A 16,942-nucleotide genomic window follows, 5' to 3' on the forward strand; every position below is an offset into this window, starting at 1 on the left:
ATAAATGGTGGTATTTCCTTATTTAAACCACATTTAAAGTATAAAGGCATCAAACTCTGGATGTGATAAAAAAGCCTCACCTTGATTGATCAGTCTTACGAAACCAGTAATTTGGGTAGCCAAAATGACGTAAATAAAACCTGAACGGCGGTTTGTGCGGCCTCGGACGATTAGGGCGCACACGGGTGTGAGAGCTGTCAGTTGTATGATATAGATGATGCCATAAAATAAGCTATTGGAGCGAGGCATCCTTGTCATCACCACCAACGAGTTAAATCATTACGTTGGAAGGTACCTTTCATAATAGTTGGTCAGGCGAAGGTACAGTGACCTCGAGTAATTGGCATTCGCGCGTATTCACCAAATGTATTGTACGAAATTTTGCCGACTTAGCCCGTTCACGTTTGACAGCGTAATGAAATAAAAATAACGTTGAATTTGTGATGGTTTAGCGATTTTAAGAATTGTGGCAGAAGCATTGCAAAACACGCAAATGCCACAATAAACGGCACGACATGTATGCCAGTTTTCTTGGCTCAATCTCTCTGGATGTAGGCTGTGACGTCCCGTGTTCGAGGTGGATTTCGAAGAATATGGCATTGACTGTTTTGCAATCGACTACTGATACGCCCTATAGGTTGGAACTTTAAGATATATCGGATCTGCCGGCGGGATGTAGCCGGTACATTTGCTTGCACTGTGCAGTTGACTTCACATCATCTGCTCTGGTCATGGAGATCTAACATGGACCTTTAAGAACACCCCAGAACGGGCGATTCACGATTCGCGCACGATACACGTGCTGGTCGGCACCATCGACCTACACCTTCGTCAGAATGCTTGTTTGTAGTCTTCTCCGTTTGTATCAGTTAGTGTGGTGTCCCTGCGACGCCGGGCCATCGCCGTTTGAGCCCGGTTTGATCCGTGTTTTTAGCTTTTCGTGAATTAAACATTTTACCTGATCCGTATGCATGGGAATCGGTGGATCAAATTGTGGAGTGATATAATGATCACTAGACAACCCACCTGATCATGCCATTGTATGCAAATGCCGAAGAACGTACGCTGTACAACTTGCGCGGGATTACACTTCCTGTTTCTAGAAGCCTCTTGAACCAACAGTCAGTGATTTCAAAGATATTAACTCCTATAGACAGCTTTACTACCGAGCCTCGACCCTCACGTTTTTAGTTTTCACGTAATTCAAATAGGACTCACCGGGCCTGTCGACTGGCTCATAAATATGAATTACGAACAAAGCTATCCCCTAATGTCTGCTCCTCTACATTTGGTGTGCACTTAACAGGCACGATTGTGAGCATGCCGAAGGCAGGAAGTCACATCAGCTCGTCGACGTTAAGCTTCTGTTGTACAGCAAAGCGAGAAATAATGTGCCCAGCATCATGGCAATTGTCTTTGGTTTGGCAGCTGTGGAACAAACAGCTCTTAATGTGCCTTTATTGACTAATTTACAGTCCATTAGGAGGTCGAAGTCGACGTGCAGGAAACCTAATCTCATTAATATGTGTGTCTGTTCAATTATTAGTCGCGGCGGCGACTCCAAATGTGCCTTGTGATCGCTAAACCGAAAACATCGGGCGGACAGGTCGGAACGGGACTGACCGCGTTGGGCGGCGGTTCTGAGCTTTGGACCTGTTTATCGCCAGCTGCACCGGCCCTATACGCTCAAGCGGTGAGCGCTACAGCGCCCCGCGCAGTAGCGTGCAGCGGCGCGCGAGACTCGGCGGCGCCCGGGGGCGCACAGGGGGCGACAAAGTGCGGCGGCGCGCGGGACTCGGTGGTGCGCGAGACTCGACGGCGCCTGGAGGCGCAGCAGGGCGCGGAAGCGTGCAGCGGCGTGCAGGACTCGGTGGTGCGCGAGACTCGGCGGCGACTGGGGGCGCGGCAGGGCGCGGAAGCGTGCAGCGGCGTGCAGGACTCGGTGGTGTACGAGACTCGGCGGCGCCCGGGGGCGTAGCAGGACGAGACAGTGTGCAGAGGCGCGGCGCTGCTCAGAGCGTGTTTGCGTGACGCGATCGCGGTGTCTGGCCGCTGCATCTGCCGCGGGTCCGTGCAGCCAGATCGGGTGAGATCGACCAGCCACCATAGATCGCCCCCTCCCCCTCCCCCGCTCTGTACGTCAGCTGTTATGATTGATGCAGCCCGTTGTTTGCAGTGGACAGCATTAGAGGCTCGGTCAAAGATAAGCAGGGCTGTGTTTTCAGACGCTACCAGCGCGACATAAAAACGTTCATAATCATGTCTCAAAATAGGGTAACTTACAATCGCTATCACTAAGCCAAGGAATTCCAGGTCAGCTGGAACACGTACACTTAAGAAGAAGGATCCCAAACAACCGCGTTTTCTTACCAGAGTGAATATGACAGTTACTAGCCAAGGATTGTTGAGGTACCTACTAACAAGACGGGACGAGATCATAATGTGCAAAAAGCAACTGGTTCGGTCGGCAACTGCTCGGGCGGCAGGCTGGCAAAGCCGGATCGCACGTTCAGCGAGGTCGCCGATAGAGCGCGCCGACAACCGAACGCTCGTGACCAGGCATGGCCGCGCTCCAATGGAGGCTTGTATTCTGCATCAATTTCAACTTCACACGTTATTCGTAGGAACGGATTCCCTGCGAGCGGGCTCCTCACTGAGTCCGGCCATGGATTGATCACGTCGCTCCCCGCTCATGCGATGGAAGCTGGCGCCGCCGTTCGCAGAAGAACACGAGGTTAGCTGACGGCCGGAAAATTTGGCTACGAGTCCTGCTTTTTTGTTCATTGTCATAAACATCAAGAAGCATCCGCCCAATTACTGATGCGGTCATGACATCAATATAGTCGTTTACAAGCTTTCCACGCCGTCATTACAGGGAAAAGCAAAAGTACAGTTACAGTTATTGTCATTTAAGCGAAATATTGATGCTTCACACTACGTAGCGCATCACCTAAAGGCACCAAGATCTCGTGCATTCTTAGGACTTTGTCACGTTAATATGGGAAGTGGATGCAAAATCAAGCCTTCCGCAGTGAACAGAATTAACCTCCTCTCGTCAATGACTTGCAACATCTGCGCATGTACTTGTTCAACTCTTCAGCAAATTGAACTTATAGCAGGAACTTATAGCAGATCACATATAGCAGACCCTAGGGTAATAAAGCAGGTTGGTTTGGACCTTGGCCTGACCTTCATACCTGACCCTAGGTACATGGAATTTGTTTACTTAACTGTTATGTTGCCTAGGAAGGTATTTCAGAGATGTACGGCTTCGTTTAACACTCCGCTGTTGCATCAGATTGAACGATTCCCTAGAAATTGACTTCGCTGAATGCATGGCCTGACTTTGACCTGCCATAGGTCAGCGGCGTTACAAGGAAAAATCTGAATTTCTTATATCAAACGATCCGCTATTCAATGGTTTACAGCTATGCAAAATTTGGCAAGGCCACGCCCTGCCGTTCCGAAACCATTCTGGAAAAAACTTCGGGGGGTGGGGGTGGGCAATTTAACCCCCAACTGAGCGCGTTTTAATTTGGTGTTTTCAAAAAAACACCATCCGCACCCTATATATTGACCCAGAAAACGAATATATCGGCTCTTGGCTACAAAAAGATGAACTTAAGCTCATGCTCATCGTTATCAAGCAACTTCGGGCCCGCCTTTCCCCATCGCGAGCAGCATGCTAACGTAGCTTAGACCTGGCTCGGCCTACCTTTCCATTTAAATGTATGACAATGCGCCAGCCTAGAAGCCAGCTAGAAGGTCGGCTCCCTCGATTTGCCAAACATACAGTAATATATACCTGTCATTGACTGGGGCTCGATTAAACCACATTTGTTCCCAAATCTCAGAATGTCGAAAATGTCGCGCATGTGTTGTGCAATTATTTAGCCCTGCGCATGCCTCCTGACTGCTTAGCCGAGTGTTGCACGTTGGCGTGCGAGACGCGTTATAATGCTCATATTTTGATGTTTTGGATAGTGCTAACAGACTGGCATAGAGGACTGACAGGTTAGCCGTTTGACCTGGGATTTGTACGACTGTGGCTGCCGTAATGCGATATCCAAGAGATGATTGGCTCAGCAGTGTTCTCTGAAAGGTCGGTTGCCCCTAGCTTACTGTGAGGAACAGCAGCCGGAAGATATCTTATCGTCTCCCTTTCCAGGGTGTGTCACTGGGACAGGCCATCTAGGGCGCGTGCAAAATAGCAATCGAGGTCGCATATTTCTTAGCATAAGAGAAAGAGGAGGGGGCAAGATGGGAGATACGAGAGAGGAGTAGAGAGAACGCATAGAATAGTTCTTAGGCATAAGAGAAAGAGGGAGATGAGAGAGAGAGAAGAGAGAGAGAGAGAGAGAGAGAGAGAGAGAGAGAGAGAGAGAGGAGAGAGAGAGAGATAGAGAGAGAGAGAGAGAGAGAGAGAGAGAGAGAGAGAGAGAGAGAGAGAGAGAGAGAGAGAGAGAGAGAGAGAGAGAGAGAGAGAGAGAGAGAGAGAGAGAGAGAGAGAGAGAGAGAGAGAGAGAGAGAGAGAGAGAGAGAGAGAGAGAGAGAGAGAGAGAGAGAGAGAGAGAGAGAATGAGCTGAGACCTGCATCGCACCATTATCCGCAGGCCGGATTACTCGCGGATAAGTGCAGCCAGGCCTAAAAGATTATTTTATGAACCATATTACTTTAGTTTTGTGTAGTCATTTTTAGGCTTACCACGTGTTTTGTGTATCAGATGAGCCGCATCTTTCAGTTGCAACTTGGGCATACCGCCTCCATTATCGCCTAGATTGCGCAGGGAAGGCAACACACGGTAAGCGCTCCTGTATTTATGGAGGCGTCAGAACCCCTAAGCGCGAACTAGATTGCACCGCGCCCGCCTGCCGTTTGTGCGTGCTGCAGTTTACTGCTGATAGTGGCGCTCCGTTTTCTATCTGATTAGCTCGTCCCATCTGGCATTCTGCGCAGAACCCGCTCGAAAACAGCCCAAAATGAATCGAGATCGTTCATATTTTGCTGTCATAAGAGTACACGACCATGGTATTGGAGAGATTCATCTGCGAAGTCAAACGTTCTGTGCGAGGTTCTCTGCGCCACACTGCCGGATGTTAGGAGTTCCTCCGGCGGTCGACCCCATCATCTTACGCGGACACGCTTGTGCCTGACCCTGGTCGCTGCCGTCGGTCAGCCTTCCAGAAGCATCTCAATGTTTTTCACTTGGTCTTGTCGGGTCCGTCTTTCAACAGTCTCTCGCTGATCACCGTTACTCCGTTACTGGTGCCGTCACTCCGTTACGTTACTGATGTTCACCTGGCGGGGCGCTGCACGTGGGAATGGCCCGTAATGTACTTCATCGCGTTTAGTTTTTAGTTGACGGTAAGTCCGATGCTTGACAGTCGACCCCTCCGGAGACGTCTGCTAAGGACTAGCAAACAAATATTTGATCAGTTTGCCACCCGAGGCGCGGCGTGGCGCTAGCGCGCCCTGGTGTTCTTAACCGGGTTAATGACTGCAGTTGGATGCAATCCCCACGCTGTTAGTCAATCCATACACCGAAGCGTCGAAAAGTACCCGGTAAACAACACAGAGCTATCAGCGTTTTACACAGATGGAGGCCGCCGAGATAAGCTGGTGCGGCATGTGTGCCGAAGCGAGCATCTTTGAATGGCGAAATGCTAAAAGCAGTCCGTTTGCTATGAGCATTGGCCAGCCGGCCGCCACGGCTGTCAGATCACACCATTACCCAACACCCTTGGATGCGTGGGGTATGCTGCACGAACCAGCCAGAACGTGCAGGAGCGGACGTCGGCTAAGCAACAAAGGAGAGGCTCAGCAAAGCAACTGGAGTCACTTACAAAACCCCATCAATGAGTGATTGGATCCACATGGTTTCAAACGGCTGCGCCAAGAGCATTATTTTTATACGCGTCGGCTGCAAGGGCTCTGCTGGCGACTCTACAGATTTTTTATTGTAAATCGGAAGAGAGCTCCACCCGTAAGACTGCAAGCAGGCCACAATTTCCCTCAGGCGTTCGCGTGTGTTTAGCGCACGCAGTGGCTGCAAAGTTAACCAAACGTATTGCATCACTTCCCGAAAGGTGCGACAGGAGACAGAGCGAAATGTGGAAGAGAAGTTCGCGTATTTACAGTCTGCTTATATAGGTCCCACAAACGGTAGGGATCGGAGAAATAGCGTAGAAAATTATTTTCCAAAATCGGTGGTAATGTTCAGCATAAGCACGCCCACTCCGTCAAGCTCTTTTCGTCATGCTTGTGTTACCACGTTTGCGTCAGTGTATATGGCTGCTCACATTTTTTGCGGCGTTCATACGCACCTGAACATGACAGCGATTGACTTGTCAGCGCCGTCAATGAGTGTTGCAGCTTGGCGCTTGCGTGAGCAGTGTTGCCTGTCGTTGACTGACCACCAGCTGTCCGTCAGTCTCCGGCAGCTGGTGGCAGCTGACCACCAGCTGTCCGTCAATCTCCGGCAGCTGGTGGCAGCTGACCACCAGGTTGTCCGTCAGTCTCCGGCAGCTGGTGGCAGCTGACCACCAGTTGTCCGTCAGTCTCCGGCAGCTGGTGGCAGCTGACCACCAGTTGTCCGTCAATCTCCGTCCGTCAATGTCCGTCAATCCCCGGCAGCGGGTGGTGACGGCGGAAGGTATGACCTATTTCTGTCTCGAGTCATTGCAGTTTGCTGTGATTAATGCAGACGCCAGCGAGAGGCAGGGTTCGCCTCGGTCGGAGTGGGCACGACCCAAGCTAATCACAAACCCAATCAATTCTGAGTTAAGTCAAGGTTCAGCCCGAAGTTCACTTAATCAGACGCTACCGGATTACAGAGGACCGCGTGATGTATTGCCGCCAGCAGAGGGCAGGGCTCCCACCGTGCCGCAGCTGGTGGCCCAATGGCCAGATGCATGAGACCTTTCCGGCAATTGTGTTGGAGAGCGGAAATACCCAGATGCTGCAAGCACGTCGTCAAGGCGATGTTCTGTCTGCATTTGTGCTCACTGCTGGACCGGAAAGCATAATGGCCTCATTTAAATGTCGGTAGAGGGTCTTCACAACCTGTAGAATATGTCGCTGCATGATGCAGGCCCTGGATCTTTATAGGGGAGCGTGAACTAAATATACAGGAGACCCGATCACAAGCAATATGCACCAGCATGTGCTTAAAGAGGATTTTTCGGTCATAACCAAAACACAGGTCAAACGGGAAGAGAATGCAAAAGCAACGCATTGGCGCCTTTGAGGTATGGTTGTCAGTACCTACCGAACCGTTTTGAGCCATGACCTGATCTTTGCGATATTAGACATACGCTTCTGGTATGGGCCTTTCACCGAAGATAACACCCGTTGCATGAAAACACCAAGCAGGCTATTGAAAATTGGATCGCTTGCTCAGTGACCAATACAGCGTACTGCAAAGTCCTTTTTATTCTAGAACTATTCTGTGTGTGCGTGATAGTGATATAACTTTTTCACATGTCAAGTCGCCAGAATTAACACTGGCATTAAGTGGCCGGGCCATTAGAGTGGTTGTTATCCAGACCTGGCGGGATTTTGGGAATTGCGTTAAGACAATAAATTAATCGCCGATCGGGCTATAAAAAGCAGCACACATGGATGTTTCGAATTGTCATATTCATATTACACCTCGCAAGGATATCAAGAGACAAACAGCCGATAACGCACAAGCCGCATCAATTAAGAGTTCACATGCTTGTACTCAAAACTGAGACTCGAGTTCACGGTACATAGAAGAACCATAACCGAAAGTTGCAAGATATATAATAAATTCCGGCCCAAAAACAGGGCAGACGTTCCACATTAAAGAGATTTGAATGACGTTATTATGACGTCATGTGTGCCAACGTAACTTTGAAATACTCTTTACGATACATCTTTCCGCATTGTCACGGGCGTGTAGATCAGGAACTATAGGGGCTAAGGTTTTAGGAAGGGCAGGGGATTGTGAACAGCACCGATATGTCTTCAAGATGGCCATTTCAGTTAAAAACCCCGAAATAAATGTGTAACACTCCCTTTAAAGTTTTTGGTGGTTTCAATGTCTTCAACTACAAGAAAGTTCTGCAAACTAGCTCCATGCCTAATTGAAATGCAAGTGTAAGTTATGCGTCTTATTTATCCCATGCAGTCTCATTTCAAAGGGACTCGAGATATAAGCTGTATTCGCGTGCGCCATAACAGCTACATTTATGACGCACATGGCATTAGCTATGCGGGTGGTAACCAAACAACGCACGGGGTGCCCATCAGGGAGAGCATCACCGGCCATGAAGGCCTCTTCTCCGAATGTCACCGCGGCGTGACTTCGGGTTGGCCCGACCCGAGAGCCCTGAATAATGTGATGACACCCGACGCTGGGTGTCATCGTGTGTTGTAGCCCAACACCGGAAGAAAGTCAAACATTCGGACGACACAAAGCTAGTTATGTTAATGTGGTACGAGGAAGCGCAGAGATCGCAAGGACTGTCATGAATCATCATTGACATATTGAGAGCTCAGACCGTAGTGGGCATATTTCGCAGCCACGGCGTGCTGAATCCTCAATGGTTATACATCGACGGAGCACAGATATGACCAAAACAATGCAGATCGACATTGGCTCTGACCCGGACCAAAAACCCAGGATGGAAATGCCCCTTTTATGCATTATTTATGCATTATTTATTTGTCGCGGCACATTTCCTTGTTATGTTTGATTTCGATAGACCACGGTGCGCAGAGGCCTCACAAAGAGTTTGGTCAGATTAGGCCAGGTCATTGTTTTCCACGTGGGTACCGCTACATGCGCGCTGGTAGTGAAATATGAAAGTCATAGTTGCCATGAAGGACAGTTAAAGCATGATAGCAGATATGCTTAGTCGACATGTTATGCCTTCATATGATGCAAAGCGGTACGTTGGTGCCGCACCGTTCTGCAACTCATAATTGTCCGAACCGTAGGAACGTTTTTCCTGGCAGCCTTTACTCGCACTTCGGGACGAGAAACTTCCCCTTAAACTTCCCCTGTCACATCCATTACCACAACGTGTTAAGTTACGAAACTTCGTGATGGGAAAATTGTCGTTCACCATGTTCTGGACGACTCTTCAATATCTGCATTGCCTCATTTGGTATCAAGTTCTTCTGAAAGCGCTTTCGACCGATGCAAATCTACATGTTTCGTTATATGGAATTGCGGTGGCCCATGGATAACATGAGCGTGTCAGTGACTAGCCCAGCGTGGTATTCCCTTGCGAGGCGGCATACCCTGAGTGTGGCAGTGGCTATTGCTCATCCCCAGCACCTAACGCTTTCCCAGAGGGGACGGGCGTGCACTCGCGATCTGATCCGCGCCGGATCTGGATCAGATCAGATCAGGTCAGATCAGATCCGGATCAGGTCTCTGTTCGGCGGCCGCTGACCGACCCTTCAGCCAGATCCGGCCACGAGTGTCCGGCTTGTTACCAGGTGCCAACACGAGCGTTATTCAGGGCTCGCTGCAGAACAGCGGACCGGCCGAGACGGAGCAAAGCACCAGTACGCATCGCCAGCTGATACCGAACACAACATCAGCAGGCAGGCGTGCGTCATCAGGCACGGATCTCTGCTAATAGCCTTATCTGGACATTTCAGGGACCTCGTGAGACTTGTATAGGTAGAAGGCACAGGAAGCCCTTTTGGCAGCATCAACTATCCAATGGCTTTCTATCTTACCGTGACAGGTTTGAGATAACAAAATAATTCAGACGGCAATTTAGAAGACAATTAAGAAGACAACTTATTTATCGAGTGAGAAGATAAAGGCAATTTAGGAAAGCGACCAAGCCCGGGGGCCCCGGACCGCGTCGGCAACTGGTCCAACTTTGGTTGGTGCGGCCGATATCCAGCTGTCGTCACTCACCGGCGGGGGGAGGGAGGGGGGGGGGGGGTCTGCCCCAACCTGAGCCGGCAGGCGTGGGCCAGCGTGTGATCACATGTTGTCCAGCCGGTGCGGTGCCGTCGGCGCCTCCGCCCCAGCTCGGGCGCTGCACGCCGGCAGCGTCGGCAGGCTGTCGGCGGTGTCAGGTCAGCGCCGGTGTCAGGTCAGTCACGCTGTGCAGGCAGCGGTGGTGTCGGGTCAGCAGAGCCAGCGGCTGGGATCGCGAGTGGTGTCCGGTCGGCGGCGATCTCAGGTCGCAGTTAATTCTGAGTCGACACCAGGCATCAGGTGCCGGGCGACTTCGGTGGTAGCCCAGCAGCTGGGTAAGGTCAGAAGCGCGACCCTAGCCTGCTGGTCACCCCCCCCCCCCTGACCTGTCCGCAGACCGCCCTTTCCCGTGGCGAGGGGTCGACGCGAGGCGTCTCAGTCACGGGGTCACATTACAAAGGCCGACCGAACAACAGCGCCGTGGGCGGGCCGATCCCACGCCCGGACCGGGGCCGGAGCCGGAGCCTCGTCGGCTCCGGCTTTTCTCGGCGGCGGCGCCATTGTGAGACGGTGGCGGTACGCGCGCGGCGCGTCGGAGAGGCTTCCGCCGGCCGAGCCGCCGGCGTTGGTGCCGCTTGGTTGCCGGCCCCCGCCCCAGGCGAGGTGGCGTGGTAGTGGTCAGCGCTGGATCGCCCGCCGGGGTTTTGCCATACCGCGTCTGATGGACACGACTCAATGAAGCTAGCTCGCTGCAAATTGACGTCGTACTAAGAAATATTATGGCAAAGAAATAGTTGTTTTTCTTTTGAGTGTGCATGTGTCTTGTGGTGATACTGTACTCTTTATGCCTGCAGTCACCCGAGGCGATCTCGTAAGCGCCTGAGGCCTTACGACCTAGGCACCTGCAATAAACTGCACATGATTAAGGGATGTCCAACTCATAATATAAGTGGAAACCAATAATAACAAGCAATAAGTGGAAACCATTGTAAGCAATGAGTGTCACTAATACATGCTCATGAAAAAATGCATTCTGGCTCCCTCATTTTTTTTTGTCCCATCACCGGTTCATTACCAAAATCCACAGCTGGCTGTTACGCATCCTAATATTTAACTCTGAATGCCTTGTTAATTCCTGTCAATACATAAATACATGATGTTGCATGCTGGAGGTTTAGTTTGGAGTCGAGGAACGTGTGACGAAATTCAACAATCATAAAGTATTCCTGACTCGTGGACTCCTGTACATCAACACACCAGCAAATCAAACAAACAGCACCTATTGGCTTTCATTGAGATTGGGTCAGGAAACAATATGTCACTGTTGTTGCAAAACGTCTTCTTTTACTTCCATGAAAGCAGGCTTACTTAGCCTGACCCAAAGAAGCGTTACCCCATCTCGACCTGGCTAGCCTACTTATATGCTAGAAGCAGTTGTGAGTCACTGACTCTGACTATAATTGCCACTGTTGCCAACCATGCAGGTAACCAACCTAACTTACCTCAAGTGGCCCATGTGTTGGACATTATCTCAGCCCATCTAACCTATTTCCTGACAGCAGTATTTGTGACAGAAACTTGATGGAGCTGGTTTTTGGCTAGTTTTAAATTGTGTTTTGGCTTAGATTTTGTATCGGCTTAAAGTTGACACCACACAAATGAAAACCCAGGAGTCGGCTTAGATGACAAAACTATCCATAAATTATACACCTCAAATTGAGCAATGCATCCTCATTGCCATGGTTACCCTCCATCAAGTGCAATCATGGGTACGGTCCACAAAACCATCTCTCTTCTCCAAACATAAAGCAAGTTATGGATGGCTGAAAAAACGGTTTAGTGCTTGCCTTTTGACCACCAGCAAAAATAGCCACTTGCCTTCGGCTCTTCATATTCAATGATTTGAAGTTGAAAGTATTCACTTTATATTAAAATGGGATGGTTTTACTATTTACTACTGTTTGGTCCTATTATTGGGGATGGAACGGGATGGTCTTACTATTTATTACTATTTACTGACCGCACCTATCTACCTCATATTTTCGCTGCCATGCCGCTTAAGAGCATTCCTGTTTAAATATGTGGTGTCTATTGCAGTATCCACGATTCAATCATTTGCTAGTCAGCAAACCATGGCAACTGTGTACAAAATCTTAGAGCAGACGTAAAGGATGACTTCAACACATTTGGGTCAAGTGGATAAGGATGTGGAACTAAACGTTGAATTAAATATTATGGAGTCTCATAATTATCGCGATACACAAAAGCTGTTGAAAAAAGAACAGAAAAGGGCCAAAAATAAACATAAATCATGTTTTGAATCACATAAGGCTAGCAATTACGAGCCCCAAGACTGAAGGTAGAAAATTACTGGCTTCTAAAGGGTAGGCCTTTTTCCGCTCCCCAAAGAAAAATTCAGCACCTTTCACGTGGTTTGCTGACAGACAGGGCCACCCAACCCACCCACAAAATGTAAATATCAGTCATACCCTCTAATCTGCAGGATAAGAATATGAAATAAGGAAGAGCAACTCTGCACATAAAATGTGAGAAAACAGTATTGAAGGGTAGGGTATCGCCCTCAGATACTTCTATAGAGCCGCGCCAGTTCTGTCTGAAAGCTAAAAACGGCAGGATAATTTGGCATGGTGAGGTTTGAAGCTAGATTGGCTTAACTTTATCATTATCGGGTCCCACATTGAACAACAACGGTAGAATAGAAGTTTGATATAGCAAAATTGTTTTTTTTAATGATTTACTTGCCACATATGATCTCCTTCATTTACTACGCATTGTCTACTTTTGGGTGCATATCAAAAGTGCTTTGGTGGCTGGCGAATTAATCTAATTTATATATGAATTATGTGCAAGCTATCAGTTGGAAAATTTTGCAGAGAAATTGGTTATTATTTCACGCCATAAATGGGATATTTAAAGGTAATCAAAAAGTAATGAAAATGGTATTTTGTCACCGCTATCTGAGCCGAAAAAAGCAGAAGGAGTTAAGAAAACACGAAGACGTAAGAGTTGTTCGTAATTTTTTGTTTGTTTACTTATAAGAGTTGTTTGAGTGTAATGCGTTTTGTAAACAAACCAAGATTGATGAATGCAAGCGGCTGGAGTCGCCGGGACTCTCGTGCTCAAAGGTACCTAGCGCCCTTGCTGTGCATACATAGGCATGATTCAAATGTAGATGAGGTAGTGTAGCCATAGGTGTTTAGGTTCTGTGGAACCTTGTTAATGCTTGGGGGTTTCAAGTGAGCTGGGACTTGGATGACATCTAAGAACATTTGAAAAGGAAATATGAGTTTAGCATGTGGTCGGATAGTATGAGGTGAGAAAAGCAATTTACATAACATTTTGCAAAGATTAGTGAAAAATTGATGTTCAAGGGGTGTTCCTTTACATCACAGGTCGGCAATACTAAGACAATGCAACTAATTCATGCCTTGAGCTTCATCAAAGCTGGATCGAGTTGATTAAATGATCTCCTAGGAACTCAATAAGTTAATAGCACTGAACGAAACATCTTCGATTTGATGTCTTATGTAAGATTTATGAGCCTTGCGCATGAGAGTACTGCTAACGTGAACATATTACGATGAAGCCCATATCAGAACCGGCGAGCCGCAGTACCTGTGCCAATTATAAGCAGACCCCGGGGCTACCCACCAGTGTCAGAAGCCGAAAGTCGACGGATGATCATGGCTCACGGCATTGTACCGGATCGATAACAAGCCAGGATTCATTACGTAACGCGTGATTCACTCTCGGGAACGTCGTGTAGATTGGATTGCATTGTATAGACAGCGCCCGTAAATCCAAATTACCACGCACGAGTCACTGTGCCCCATTCTGCGCTTTATTCTCCATGATTTTCCTCGTGTGAAAAACGTATCCCAGCAATTTGAGCAGTGATATATTAGTCTTGTGGAGGAAATGCGGACCCCGGCGGCATAAATGTCATTGATCGACGCGCCATTTATCGTAAGAACCAGCTTGACAGGTGCCGTTTACGCCCAGAGGTGCAGGCTCACGTTCATCGGCATGAATCGCATTAATCCTCACCGGCGCCTGGTATTATACTTCTTTCCACCATGACAGGAGCTGGTAAAATCGCCTTTCCAAACTTATACTGGACATACTAAAGGACACAGTTTGAGGGATAGCCCGTACGTAATTTGCAACCTGGGATTTGTCTTTTTCGTGATTTCCCCACGATTGGCGTCTTCGATCGCTTTGAACGTTGTGAAACCACGTTTTTGCCGTGTTCACGATGCTTCAGATTCCGCGTTTTTCACATTCACATTCGTGTTGACGTTTACATTCGCATCATTCCACATCACATCGCATTCTTTCTTTTACGCATCTTCTCAGAAAAACGAAAAGCAAGTTTGCTCGTAATTCCACGCATGGTTTTAAAGCACTCTACAGCCACAGGTGTGAATTCGCCCTGATTGAACGGCTTCAAAACGAGTGCGCCGCCTTTTATGCTAAGCTTTTCAAACGGGTACCGTGAGAGTACTCTGAAGCTTACAGTTGCTTGGAAGCGGGACAGAAAGCTCTCAGGGCATAGCGCAAGGAATGCGAGCTGCAAATTACGGCTCCGAATTACCTGCAGCGCCCGTTACCTTCAAGCTAAACGTGTTGCCCGGCCCTTTGGGCGGGCAGCGGAATTTTTCAAAATCTTGTGAGATATTTTTCTTTCCTTGTTTTTTAGAATTGTTGAACGAAATTTGTGAGTGAGGTGCTTTTCATGTAGCATTACCAGAAGTGTAGCAACATTGATCTCCAAAAAAGGAAAGGATAAGATGCACATTGAAAATTGACTAATTATCCATTGTCTGTACCCTATACATGTCTTTGCAAAAAGGATGGTTTTGCAGCTCCAAAAGGTTGAAGACCACTTGATCCATTCAGGTCTAACTGGTTTCCTAAAAGGCTGATGCATTGGTGAGAATGTCAGGCTAATGCTAGAACTAATGGAATACATAGAGCGCAATAAAATGAAATTGGTGGTAGTTCACGCAGTGTTCAGAGTTTTCAGAGCGTCAGGGCTCGGCCCAGATTTTCGACTTTGGATGTCCGTCTTTTATCCTAGTCAAGCGCGCAATGTGCAGATAAATGCGAACAATTACTTGTTCTTTGAGTGCTACATCGAACGCTGAATAAGACAGGGATGCCCACTTAGTAGTCTAACCTGGGTATAATGCATCGAGCCATTGCCGCAAGAAACTCGGTCAAGCAACACTATTCGAACAATTATAGTTGCTGGGGCTGAAATTAAGCCATCAGCTTATGCGGACGACCTGACAGTGATTGTAAACGGCTCGAAGGACTCCATAGAAATACGGTGACCGTAATGAAAGAGTTTCGTACAGAGACTGGACTGAGATGAAATGTTGCAAAGGCCGTCTGTCCTGTACTCATAACACGATTGACATGAATTACGTAAAAAATCGATGACATTAAAAACCTCCACGGCCACGTCCACCTGCATTCAAAGAACTTCAACGCCGCTTGACCAAGTACTTCTCGTGAAGGCACTTTTTGCTATTTAAACTCGTATAGTTGTTTCGTGTACTAGAAACACAGGCAAACTAGCCCATTCTGAGGCTGGAATCGCTTATATTGAAGTTCATATGGGAGTAGAGTGACAAAATAAAGTGAGGGTGCGTAAAGAAAGGACTCTAATAAGGCAGTATTGAAGCTCCCGATGATTAGGTATTTGCCAGCGCGCTCATGGTAATCTAGATCATAAGATGGTTGGACCCAAACACACTAATTGAAGGTTTTTCAGCATACAATTTCATGTTGATAGCAGATTAAACATTTTTTAATGTGCCGTTGAAGACCGCCAGATTCAGAGCAGGGGTCTCACTTATTTTTGTGATCAGGCCTTGACGGCACGGGCTCAACTGCGACGGAACGGGAGCGCAGAGAACGGAATGTTAGCACGGACATTGTTTTTCAATCATTTCTTAGACCTGGAAACATGCATACCAAGCGGATGATTGCAGTTAATGGAGAGACGCAGCGTAGTTTATGTCAAAAACTTTTTTCGACTTATCCGCTAATAAGTGGTTCACAATAAAGCTAAACTAAAAGTGGGTCGACTTGAGTGTCGTGCAGTGCAGCAATGTGATCAGTGGCATGACCGAAGTGTGGCCGTCATTGCAAGGGCCTTTATAAGTCCAGACTTCCTCGCCGGTAGTACCAAAGCTAAAATTTGGTAATAATACTACGAAATGAACATAAATATTCTGTTGGCCCCCAAACTGACCGCTTATTCTTCATGCAAGAGAAACGGAACTCGAACAGCGGCGATCTTCGTTAATGAAACATATCGATCAATTATTGAAAATGTGAGTACAAAAAAGGCTGAGCTTCGGTGTTTTTTTGCAATGGATAGCGCCGTGGTGCGCGATCTTAGAACACACACCAAACTCAACGTCAAGTGTGTGTTACGGTCACAGGTCAAGGTCAAATTCTAAAAGGTGTAACTTTGGAATGCCGGACCGTTCCCACGGCGCATTTCATTTAAAAGTGCATCTTATCTTATGGCGTGAAGCAATTGTGCCCTGATCAACCATGCTACATAACAAGGCATTCTATGCTGCGCGCGCCGCACCAGGCCTAGAGCCAAGGTCACGTGCCGTGGAAATGAGAGGTGAAATCTTGGTGTGTATGTCTATTTTGGTCTGCCTATTTCAGTCATATCCGAACCATCTAAACACCAAGTGGAAGAGCTTAGTCGCAATTATGGGTATCAGACACGTGAGCAAGAACGGTTACTTGTTCATAAACTAGCTAAGGCTCACGCCTAATGGATGACCTCAGTGGTGAGTAAGCAGTTGGATCGATTTTCGCAGTTGTTTTCGACGATTCCCTGTCGACAGCGCAACCTGATACCTTTCAACCCCACCACAGGTCCCGTGTCGTTGGTTTGCGTGTGAAACTGATAAACGACTTCCGCCGCCCCCATCAGCTCGCCGCTGCGACAAACCCGAAGCCTCGCCGCCCGCCTCGAG

The 16,942-nt window shown here is 48.1% G+C and overlaps 1 protein-coding gene across 1 annotated transcript in view; it reads left to right on the top strand.

The window, feature by feature from the left end:
* Positions 1–5,597: 5,597 nt before the first annotated feature.
* LOC119097213 (5-hydroxytryptamine receptor) overlaps positions 5,598–16,942 on the top strand; it is an 85,475-nt gene continuing 74,130 nt past the window's right edge. The window contains exons 1-2 of the mRNA XM_037220267.1: positions 5,598–5,620; positions 6,442–6,653. Coding sequence (XP_037076162.1) covers positions 5,598–5,620; positions 6,442–6,653 — 235 coding nt within the window. The remainder of the gene's footprint in view (positions 5,621–6,441; positions 6,654–16,942) is intronic.

Source organism: Pollicipes pollicipes, unplaced genomic scaffold, assembly GCF_011947565.3.
Source record: "Pollicipes pollicipes isolate AB1234 unplaced genomic scaffold, Ppol_2.1 Scaffold_4295;HRSCAF=5057_pilon_pilon_pilon, whole genome shotgun sequence".
In the NCBI taxonomy this organism is placed as follows: Eukaryota; Metazoa; Arthropoda; class Thecostraca; order Pollicipedomorpha; family Pollicipedidae; genus Pollicipes; species Pollicipes pollicipes.